Genomic DNA, 11,200 nt, shown 5'->3' with positions numbered 1-11,200 from the left:
TCGAACTAAGATAATCAACAGTCAAGATTTTACGAGATTTGTGGAGATAACTTTCAACTTTGAGGGGTTTTATTTTACAACTTTCTAGTTCCCCATATCGGTTGGATTATTTACAATATTTTATTTATTGAGAAAAAGAGTCAAAAGTGATAATGCTCTTGTTATACCCATACCAGGAATAATAAGATCATCAAGTGAAATTCAAGTTTACTTTTACACGTCGCGTCCACCCACAAAATGCAAATGCAAATGCAAATGCACTAATCGATGTCTACGAGGCTTTGCTGCAAATGAATCTATTAAGACTTGAGTGTGACGCGTTTGTTATAGAGGTGTTAGTCATTTCCCAGCAAAACGGGAAAAGGATTTCAGCATTACGTGTCTCAAAATGACTATATAATATTGACATGACGTTCCCATGCATTAATATTAACTATTAAATAAAGTCAAGGGAGACGAATATTGTATACTCCATATACAATGTCCGTTTTGCCCTGTAAAAGATCGAAAATTTCATTCACCCTGCGGCTGTTGCTGCCCTACTACATCTGGGCTCGCTACATAGGCTGATAAAACAGTGGCACATTTCATGGGCTTTAGTTCAAAACTACGACGGGGAGTCGGAGTCGGAGGATCCATGGCCTTTAACCATTTTCAAACCATCATGGCTTGCAAAGGATGATGTTCAAAGTTCAAACATTGAGAACCTGTAGTTGCCTATGCTACAAGAAACATAAAAGTCGAGAAAATGACTTGCATTGATTTATTAATTCTCATACAAGGTTTACGATACATGTGGAACTCAAATATTTTCAGTTGAAACCATAAACCATGAACAGTAGGCAGCCTAGAGCTTGGATGAAAATGATCAACAAAGTAACTATAAGGAGGGAAAAAAAAAAAACCCTAGGAAATGTGTGAATGAACTAGGCCTGAAGAACGAGTTTCTTGCCGAGAATCATGTCATCTGTGGAGAAATCAGCCTCTTTCCTGTATGTGCCCCTGCCAAAGTCTAGGTTGTATGAGTCTGCAAGACCTTCCACCAGGTCAAACTCAGGTTTCCATCCGAGCACATGCTTTGCCTTCTCAACTGACGCAAAGAAATGCTGCATGCATTACACACAAAAATAAAATAAAATAAAAAGTTCCCAAAAATTTTCCTTTGATTTTGGCAAGGTGATAACAATGATATTGGCTGAAAAACCATCATGCTAAAATAAATGGCAAATTTGGAAACAACATTTCTCCTCCATTTCTGGGTAACCTTTGACCATGTTGATGAATAAGAAAAAGATTACCATGAAAAGTTCCTAGTTTCTACTTTCTAGATGCTGATCTCACCTTAAAGAATTTTCTTCTTGATAGGAGCCTTATCCTTTGAATATCATTTTCAGAGGAGTATTGAATAATGCTATTTTTCAAGGTCTCCAAGATTTTTGGATTATATGCAAATATAGAATGCCAGCATCGATCTCTTAACCATGTTGACTGAAAATGCAGTTTTTAAGCTTGCAATTACCTGGTCCCTGAATGGAAAAGCCTTCTTTTTACCAAAGTCAAACTCTTTGGGGTTGTAGTGCACAAGTTCAGGCTCCGGAAATCCAGCAGCCTGAGGAAAAATAAAATAGAAAATGAGAGAATCTTTCTGTTAGTTAACTTCAATCATCTGGCATTCTATGTTCGACACTACCAGCAATACAATACCCTGTCACCTTTGCACATGCCCTGGCTAATCCATCAAAGGTGACATACTTCTCTCCTGAGATGTTGAATACCTGCCTGCTGGCTTTTTCATTACCAAGAACCTGAACAAAGGCCCTAGCCAAGTCCTGCAATTGTAAAATTGCATCTTACTATAGACATTATTTTTACAAATATTATAAGCACTGGTGGACGACTATTAGCAGAAGAACATTGGTTTAGTAGTATGTACACTGTATAGAAATTATCAAATAGAGGTGACTCTTGTTGTTAAAATTTTAACTGGAGTTACTTGCAAACTAACTTCTTATTTGGCTATAATTTCTCTAGAAAGGAGAAATAAACCTAATTATATATTTATATATGAAAAGTTGATTTAAAGTGATTCATATAAGAGCTGCTTCGAAGTACATGAGCAATTAATAGAGATTTATAGTTTTCTAACCTTTACATGACCAAGCTGGGTTACTTGTATTCCGGAGCCTGGGATTGGAATTGGGCGACCTGCTTTCAAACGGTGGAAGAACCACTCTTCAACAGGGTTGTAGTTCAAGGGACCATATATATAGACTGGCCTTAAAGAAGTCCAGTTCACGCCTTTTGATTCCAGTACGGACTCTGTATTAAGCTTTCCCTTGTGCCTGCTCTTTGGATCAACAGTGTCGGTCTAATAATCAGCAGATAATTGATTAGAAGATATGTAAGGGAAAATTAGATTAAGAAAGAAACACCAAGTTACGAAAACATAGCAATAACCATAAATGAAAAGAAAAAACAAGTTGGCAACAGTTTCGCCATTTTTGCAAGTAACAAATATTTAAAATCTCACACCACTGGGCAGAAGTGCAGAACCACCGTCAGCCACATGAGAAATACATGGGAAGAAAACAGCATGCTAGAGTATAATAGAGCTTCTGCTTTCAGAGTGTATGGCAGGGGAAAAGATGAAATTTTAGAAGCCAAAACTGGACTAGAAAAGGCAAGGGTTGGCTGAAGTGGAAGAACAAAAAACAGAGAGGGTAGTCTCATCATTTAACTTGAAACTCATTATTACTTGTGGTTGTAGAGTAGTTGACACTAATTATATTCAGACTATGCACTCAGCCCTAGCCTAAGGAAAATCTTCAGACCTCTCAATAATGGCACTAGCTAATGAGCTAACAGGGCCGTTCAACAAAGAGGAGGGTATAAACTTCAGAAAAAAAAGTTGTTTTGATATGCTAGTAATGTTAAATGCAACTACTTTGGTTTCCTACTTTCAAAAGATCTCCCCGAATACATTTGGACAAGCTACAAATGATTTTGTGTCAAAAATTTCATTACATCAAAATCTTTGGTTTAAGCATTCTAAAACAAAATTATATCTATGGACTTACCTCACAGTGTGGTAAAAGGTCAGATTTTAGATAAACACCAGCTGAGGAGCAGTAGATGAACCTGAGAATCAGCAGAAAAGAGATTTCCTAATTGTTTGAGATCATGAAAAATAATGAAAGGATTGTTAGTGAGCTTAGATATAAAAGCATAAACGGAAGGTTCTTGGAAATACTGATTATCTATCCTGTTAGCTCATACTATTCAATTTATTTGCTGCCAACTTCATTACTAACATGCTAATGAAGGTTTTCAGCCTCTTCACTCTAAGGAATGTAGTACTGTTAGACATTACGCAACTAAATATATCCATGTTATTATTTAATTATCTATTCAACTAAATCAAGCAAGCTATTTCACTTTTTGCTCACCATCAGTGTTGACATGCCTATCTACACTGAGTGGGATTTCTCTTCTGCAAAATTTATTATTTAACTGTGCCCATTCCAATTTGATCTGTATTCTTAACAGTATTAAAGGAACTTCATGTCAAATTTTGGAATTCATCTTATTTAAAAGACTTAAAAAATGTTTAACTATTAACCCTACTAAAGACCTGATGGGTTAAAATGAAAGAAATGACTTTTAAAATAGCTAATTAAACTCTATAAATATCTTTAGCATACTGTTCTAGATTTGGCAGTGCATCCAATATGGGTTCGACTTCATCTGCCTCTCGTCCTGAAGATATGACAAAAAAATATTCAATATGTTGAAGAAAAGAGAGTGAGATTTACAGTCTGTTAGTTAAAAAAGAGTGCACTAATAAGACTGGACATACCATTTATATCATAAACAACATCAAAGCCTTTGGCAGAGAGACTGGATTTCACAAAATCATAGTCCTTTCTGTCTCCTTTCAAATGCAAGATCTGGGAAAAAAATAATAATTAATAAAAAACCTTTAATACTTGTTGCATGCTAATTCACACCTTTGAAAGGTAATCCAATATGTCAAACACACTTTTCAAACATATGTAATTATACCTTGGAAGAAAATTCGGCGAATTCCTGGTCTGATTCACCGGGCAATTGTTGGGCGATTGGTGCCTTTCCCCTAGTAAACAAGGTCACCTGCCAAAGAAACAATTGAATTGAGAACAATGTGATATGAACTCAAAACTTACCCGATACAACAATATGGGGGGAAAAAAAATGGAAACAAGAAAACACAAGAAATTGGCAATACTCATATACCTGATGACCCTCTTTGACTAGGAGTCTTGAAAGAAATACACCAATGAATCGAGTTCCTCCCATTATAAGAATGTTCTTTTCACTAGAAGCTGTAATTTGCAGCCCTACTTTTGGCTGCAACACCTTTCTCCTATACTGCTATATGTATATGTAACATATCGAGAATTTTGTTACAATTCATTTTTGGCAACTTTTCAAGTAGACAAGAAACTAAAACCACTAAAAATCAGCAATACCATAGTCGTTGACAACTTTTAACATATCAAGGTTAAATTATTAATATGCGATATAGAGAAAGAGAGATGAGGGGACCTGAATTTGAGAGTGGATTCTAGTGCCATTGAAGTCAGAAAGAGACGAAGTGAGGGTGGAGAAAGAAGGCTGTGTTTGGTGCTGCACAACCACCGTGCTTGCCATGGTTGCTGCTTAGCCTCTGCCTCTCAACTTGGTATTGGAGGGACTTGGTTTAATGAAATTTTGAAAGATTCTGGCTGTGCCCATTTCATCACTCCTGGGTTCTCTCTCATTCTTACAGTTTGGATAAGACAATGACCCACTTCACTTTGGTTATATCCACAGCCTCTCATTCTATATTTCATCACCTCCTCTATTTTCTGTTATGTTGAATGTTTGTTGCCTGGTGGAAAAACTGTCAGCAGTACATGGCTCTGAACTTCGCAGAGCAAAAATATTGGACCATTGGGCAATTGTTTTGGACAAATGAACAGCTCAATCCAACCCATAAGCATGGCATACACATTTGTTCTGAGAGTTGTACTATTGGCACTCCACCATTATCCTCTTAAAACCCTTTTCCAAATATACCCCATAAAAAAATTTGAAACATAGATAATTTTTATTGACACCCTCTTTGATTCCATAAATAGTAGGGAAATTACCAATTTCCTCTTTACATTAATTAACATATACTATTTTTTCTCCTGTTATTTTTATAATGGGTAAAAACCCCCCTGATAACATAAGTTTATAATATTACCATTATTTTCAACTACTCTTTTATTTATATTTATTATAAATTAAATAAATAGCATGAATAGAAACTAAATAAAAAATTAAGCATTAAAAACAAGAAATATATGTTTTGATATGAGAAAAAAATTAATAATAAATTTTTTTTCTTGTACTTATTTATTTTGTGCAAATTTTCTTATAATAAATATATAAGAAATTTATTATAAAATGATAAAAAAATTATAATAAGAAAATTTGAATGACAAATAAAAATTTATTATAAGATAAATAATAAAATATTTTGCCTATATTTTTTACATTTAATTTTAAAATATTACAAAATGTTTATTATAAGAAAATGTTCACAGAATAAATAATTACAAAAAAATTATTATTAATTTTTTTGCTCATATCAAAACATATATTTCTTGTTTTTAATATTTAGTTTTTTTATTTAGTTTTTATTCATGTAATTTATTTATTTTATAATAAATGTAAATAAAAGAGTAATTAAAAATTAAGGGTAATATTGTAAACTTATGTTGTTAGGGAGATTTTTGGTTATTATAAAAATAAAAGGGAGATAAATGATATATGTTAATTACTGTATGTGAAAAGTGACAATCCCCTAAATAGTAAGATGGAGTTAACATGCTAATCCGATCCCTAAAGGAAGAAATCTCTTCAAAGATGAGAAGCCTTTTGGATCTTGATGGAGCCCATACCCTCGCCATCTCCTCAAGCCCATTAACAAATTCGTCATCTAAATTGAGGCCTAAAATATCCGACAAGTCGGGCTGAGGCTGCTTTGATTCCAGTTCCAGTAACAATTCCTCGGCCCGTTTTCTAGTCCTGCCATCCTCGGAGTCGGGTATTCTACCGTACAACACGTCTTCCAGTACCGAACGCGCTCCGTTGTATCTGGTGCGTTTGATTAGACAGAGGCCCATATTGCATGCCTTGTTGGCGTCCGGATCAATCATTTGGGCTTTCTGATACAATATCTCGGCTGCCATGAAGTTTGATTTTTGCATGTAGGCCCAGCCCAAATTTCCCTGCAAGACTAGGGGTGGGCAAATTCGGTTTGGATCGGTTTGGGACATATTCTCAAACCGATCCAAACTAATCGGTTTGAAATATTTTCAAACCGATATCAACCTAAAATTTTTTCAAACTGAACCGATCCAAATCGACCGGATCGGTTTGGATCTGGTTTGAATTTATTAGCTAAAATTTCACTTCTTTTATATTATTTTACCTAAATTATTTGTTATTTTTTTGTGTCCGTAATCTAAATTGATACCTCTTTTATATTATTCATATCTACTTTGATATCTACATAACAATTCAAAGATACATCCATACAAGTTTACAGCATAATACATTCTAATAAACAAATTCTTAACTTGTTTATTCAAAACAAACTCACAAAATTAAAATAAACTTGAACAACATTTGACAATTAAAATATTGTGCATCTTGTCCGTCAAAATTTATAGCCCAATTACTTTTGATTTGTCAAAATCTGCATAAAATGATAAATATAATTAGTTAGATTGCTTAACTTAAAATATAATGTAATTATATAATATTTTTGGATTGGATCGGTTTGAATCAGTTTGGAATCTTTCCAAACCGAAATTCAAACCGAGTGATATCGGTTTGCAATCCAATAAACCGAAACCAATTTTTTTACTAATGAAACCGATCCAAAAGGTCGGTTTGGATCGGTTTGGATCGGTTCGGTTAAAATATGCCCACCCCTATGCAAGACGAGTGAATGTTCTTGTAGAAGGGACAAGGACAAAAGATCTTATTCAAGAAAAATATTGCTCGAGCCTAGAGACTAGAGCGCCCTATTTCTCTAATGTTGATAAATGGAATGTAACAATTAAGATACGTATTAATAATATAATGGTTTGGTAATTATTGAATGCAGTTATAAACTTATAATTTATAATGTGATGATTAAAACAATTCAATAGGTTTGTCTCTTACAGTAAAAGTAAGAAGTAAACGGTTCAAGATACACACAAACACACTCTTATTGTAGTAGTAGAATGATTTCAAACTAATTAATGGATTTTAGAAACATAATACAACCAGTATATAGATATATTGGGCTAAAAATTATATTTAGGCTTGCTCACCCCCTCACCTTTAAAATATATATATAGATATTGGTTAGCTAAATATCAAGACCTTTAGTTGTTGCTCTTATAAGACTTGTTTGAGTTTTCATATGTAGCTATATATTCTTAGCCCAAGCGCACACACTTTAAACTTCTTATATATATATATATATATATATATATATATGCATTTAAATAGACTTCTACTCGATCGAACTTGTAGCTATTAGGCATTAGCTAATTAATATTTTTAATATTAATATTTTTCATTTATATCTTAATTTATAAATAATTCAAAGTTTTGATTTTTTTTAAGTCAAAGTTTTTTTTTTTTAATTAAACCATCAAAAGAAAGAAAGAAGGAAATTATGGTAACAGTCTTTCCAGCTAATAAAATATAGAACAGAAGTTAAGGAGCAAAACAAAATTGTTTGGAAATACAAGGCCTTCCTTCAGAAATCTCACACGCTTTTGGATCTACAACGAACAAAAGGACCTTAAACACAAAAACAATTCCGAGAAATATTTCGCCTGAAAATTTCTCGACTCTCAAAATTAAACCCCAACAAGATTTAAATTGCGAAAATAGATTCGCGTAATGGATCTCAATCAGGTGAGTTACATAATTATCATTTCATAGTTAATTTGAGTCGCAATCGATTCATTCTCTAATTCTTTTGTGATATTTTTCAGTAGGATTTTAGATCTGTGTTTTCCGAAGATTTTGAATATGCCCATTTGTTTTTTTCCCCCTTATGTAATCAGAAATTATATATAGCATCTGTTTGGTTCTCGGGAATCTGATTAAAGATTAGCAAATGCTTGATACAGTGTTGTGCGTCTCGGTAGTCTAAAGATCTTATAGTTGTGAATTATATGTTGCTTCAATCTCAATATAGTAGTGAACTTGTTGAGATTAAGCTGGGTTTTGTTTGGTTGCGGACAAAATTTAGGAATATGCTCTTACATTTTAAGTCTTTAAAGGGTCCGAGAAAGCTTGAACAGGCTTATTTATGAAGGAATATTTTAACTCTTTCGACTGATCAAGGAAATTATTTGCGGGATACTTTTTTTCTGGTTCTTCGTGATATTAATGATTTCTTGGAGATCAATTTGGATTGTCTTTGACCATATGTGGGCCTTTCTGAAGGTTTTTGCTTTAGTTTAATCAGTTATTTGGGAATTAGGATACCGTGTTGACAATGACTGTCTCATGCGTGATTTTGTTATTTTTCATTATCAGTAAAGAGCTTGTGGGAGCCTGTGTCGGTACTCCTATGAAATGGAAGAGTCATTTGCCCTTGACCCTATGAATTCTGTCGTGAGTGCAAGAGTTTTAGAATCTATACCTTTTTGATTAATTTCAACACTTCCTGTAACAATGAAGTTTGAAATACCTCTCTAAGTGATATGCAAAAGAGATACATACCTATGGAACATTGAATGTTTTTGCTCTTTGAAGAAAAGTAGAACCTCTCATATGACTCATTTTGTTTATGATTGTTAGCATTTAACATTGGGATTTTCTAGAGGCAAATTTAAATTGCTTCATTGTTTCTTATAATGAATTCAATTCTTGTTGTTCCTGACCTAGTTTTCATCATCTGTAGCCTCCTGGTGAAAATTATGCGAACCCAAAGACATGCTTCTTTCATGTTCTCTTCAAGGTATATTTTATCTGATTTAGGTTATGTATCTTTGCTCTATAATCGTATTTCATAGTTTGACATTCTGTTGTTTTTGGCAGGGTGCAGCTTTGGCATTTTACATACTTTCTGCCCTCTTTTTCGACAGCTTTGTCATCATTTTTGTGGTGACTGTCCTTCTTGCTGCTCTTGATTTTTGGGTAGTCAAGAATGTTAGTGGGCGTATATTAGTTGGTTTGAGGTGGTGGAATGAAATAAATGATATGGGTGAGAGTGTGTGGAAGTTTGAGTGCCTTGACCATGAGGTTGGTATTGCCTACTTTATGTTTGCTTAATATCATTTATCTTCTTTTCACTATTGGATCACTCTCAATTTCTTGATAGTTGTTCTCCTGCATAAGTGCTACTTAAGTCTCACACATTGTTACCCTTGTTGTTTCTATAGTCCATGGCTCGCATGAACAAGAAAGATTCGTGGCTATTCTGGTGGACCCTTTACCTTTCGGTAAGTAAAATACTGTTTGACATTAGCCTGTTACTAAGTGAGCCAGAATATGTATCCATTCACATGTAGGTTTAATTTAAGCTCACTAATTCAAATTAATGCAAGAGGAAAGACTCGTAGATTTTGAAGTAAAATGTTACTGAAATTTTGGAATAGGATTAATTAGAAAGGATATGGAAATGCTAATACAAGCTGGGAGGGAAGATATAGAAATGATCTTGAAGGGCTGAGTGTTCTCATATAGTTTGACAGTTTGGCTTCTCTGCTTTTCTTTTTCGTACTTTTAATGTAAATCTACATCCGACAATTTCTATTTGTTTCAATGTAGGCTGTTGCTTGGATTGTGCTTGGGATATTTTCTCTCATTAGGTTCCAAGCTGATTATCTCCTGGTTGTTGGTGTCTGTTTGACCCTCAGCATTGCAAACATTATTGGTTTTACCAAATGCCGAAAAGGTGAGCAGCTTTACTTGTTCTTTTCTTGCCACGATATATGTTGACATTGCTGTTGCAGCATTAAGGCTCCCTATTGCCTCTTATTGTTGTTGCAGCTACCATGCATGAGTTTTACTGCTAATTACTTATTTCTTTAAAGCTGATTATAATTAAAATCCTTAATGCTATTTTCAGATGCTAAGAAGCAGATCCAACAATTTGCCTCCCAGACCATCGCATCCGGATTCACATCTACCCTACAGTCAGCTTTCAGTGTTGTCTGATTCAGTTAGAGAAGCTGGGTGTAAGGTGGACCAGTAAACTTGCTCGTGGAAGATATGTTGAGAAGGGAGTGGTGGCCTTGTACAAACTTGCCTGTATGGATCGGCTTATTTTTGAACTCTATGGGAAAACAAATTAGTAGATGTATTTGTATAACCTTCTGGAGTTACTGGTATTCGTATAATGAAATTACAGGAAAAATTCATTTATAGAACAATAAGTTCTTTTTTGGCATTTAGCGTACTTGGTTTCTTGTTTCAATCCTTTGTAATCAATCTTTTTGGTTGTTATCAAAGTTGAGGATAATGTGGAGCTTGATTCCTATATTAACACTTTTGTGCAAAATGTAGACATCTATTCTATTTTAGTACACCCCATTAAGAAAATATGAAAATTGATTTTTGTGATTAATGATTTTTTTGTGATTAATAGAAGCGGGGAAAATTACTCTTAGCTGGAAAAAAATGAAGAGAAAAGGCCCATTGAATAGAAAAATAAGTTAGGTCATCTAACAAAATGGTCATATGGTTGGAGATATTTCTACTCTACATTTTTTTTTTGAAATCCACCATACTCTCTACTCTACATTTTTTTTTAAATCCACCATACTCTCATAAAATGATTGTAATGAGTTCACATTAGTTTTGAAATATACAAATCAACAAATTTTTTTGATAATTAAAGAATTAAATCTGAATTATAATTTTTTTATGCATCTTTAACTATTAAGATTGTTTTAAGATAAGTTTTATTTGATTATTTTACCTTAAAAATATGAAATTACAAAATTACTTCAAAAAACACAAGTTCTCATATCCAATGTTTTAGATATTTAATTTTAATTGATTAAACCTCCAAACTTTTTTCTTTATTTATATTTTTTTAACTATATTGTGAACTTATTATAATTAGTTTTAAAAAGCGAGGTGAATTTACAAGAATTGTGGGGTGTAAATA

At 33.5% G+C, this 11,200-nt stretch overlaps 2 protein-coding genes across 4 annotated transcripts; one reads left to right on the top strand and one right to left on the bottom strand.

The window, feature by feature from the left end:
• Window positions 1-740: 740 nt before the first annotated feature.
• On the bottom strand, window positions 741-4,936 carry LOC18040980 (chloroplast stem-loop binding protein of 41 kDa b, chloroplastic). 3 transcript variants are annotated; one of them, XM_006433509.2, is made up of 10 exons: window positions 4,585-4,934; window positions 4,273-4,410; window positions 4,063-4,149; window positions 3,857-3,947; window positions 3,702-3,756; window positions 3,078-3,138; window positions 2,147-2,368; window positions 1,713-1,829; window positions 1,520-1,609; window positions 741-1,106 (listed from the first exon to the last, which is right to left on the bottom strand). In XM_006433509.2, exons 1-10 carry the CDS (start codon window positions 4,687-4,689, stop codon window positions 927-929), a joined length of 1,146 nt encoding a protein of 381 aa, XP_006433572.1. In that variant the 5' UTR covers window positions 4,690-4,934; the 3' UTR covers window positions 741-926. The 3 variants fall into 3 exon arrangements, with proteins under 3 accessions (XP_006433572.1, XP_006433571.1, XP_024040802.1); XM_006433508.2 differs by having other exon boundaries at window positions 4,273-4,407; window positions 4,585-4,933; XM_024185034.1 differs by lacking the exon at window positions 1,713-1,829 and having other exon boundaries at window positions 750-1,106; window positions 4,585-4,936.
• Window positions 4,937-7,746: 2,810 nt separating this feature from the next.
• On the top strand, window positions 7,747-10,472 carry LOC18040886 (Golgi apparatus membrane protein-like protein ECHIDNA). Its single transcript, XM_006433507.2, has 6 exons — window positions 7,747-7,989; window positions 8,987-9,043; window positions 9,124-9,327; window positions 9,468-9,527; window positions 9,856-9,982; window positions 10,157-10,472. The coding sequence occupies exons 1-6, from the start codon at window positions 7,975-7,977 to the stop codon at window positions 10,243-10,245; spliced, it is 552 nt and encodes a 183-aa protein (XP_006433570.1). The 5' UTR covers window positions 7,747-7,974; the 3' UTR covers window positions 10,246-10,472.
• Window positions 10,473-11,200: the final 728 nt, after the last annotated feature.

The sequence above is a fragment of the Citrus clementina genome, unplaced genomic scaffold (genome assembly GCF_000493195.1).
Source record: "Citrus clementina cultivar Clemenules unplaced genomic scaffold, Citrus_clementina_v1.0 scaffold_5, whole genome shotgun sequence".
Classification (NCBI taxonomy): domain Eukaryota; kingdom Viridiplantae; phylum Streptophyta; class Magnoliopsida; order Sapindales; family Rutaceae; genus Citrus; species Citrus x clementina.
The sequence above is the reverse complement of the archived record's forward strand: the minus strand, read 5'-3'. Positions and strand labels throughout refer to the sequence as shown.

Coding starts and splice junctions, on each gene's coding strand:
- LOC18040980 (XM_006433509.2), bottom strand. CDS start 4,689: ATGGCAAGCACGGTGGTTGTGCAGCACCAAACACAGCCTTCTTTCTCC. Junction 3,948..4,062: donor TCGCCGAATTTTCTTCCAAG/GTATAATTACAT, acceptor TTTTTTTCCCAG/ATCTTGCATTTGAAAGGAGA. Junction 3,757..3,856: donor TGTTGTTTATGATATAAATG/GTATGTCCAGTC, acceptor TCATATCTTCAG/GACGAGAGGCAGATGAAGTC.
- LOC18040886 (XM_006433507.2), top strand. Junction 9,044..9,123: donor TCTTTCATGTTCTCTTCAAG/GTATATTTTATC, acceptor TGTTTTTGGCAG/GGTGCAGCTTTGGCATTTTA. Junction 9,983..10,156: donor TTTTACCAAATGCCGAAAAG/GTGAGCAGCTTT, acceptor TGCTATTTTCAG/ATGCTAAGAAGCAGATCCAA.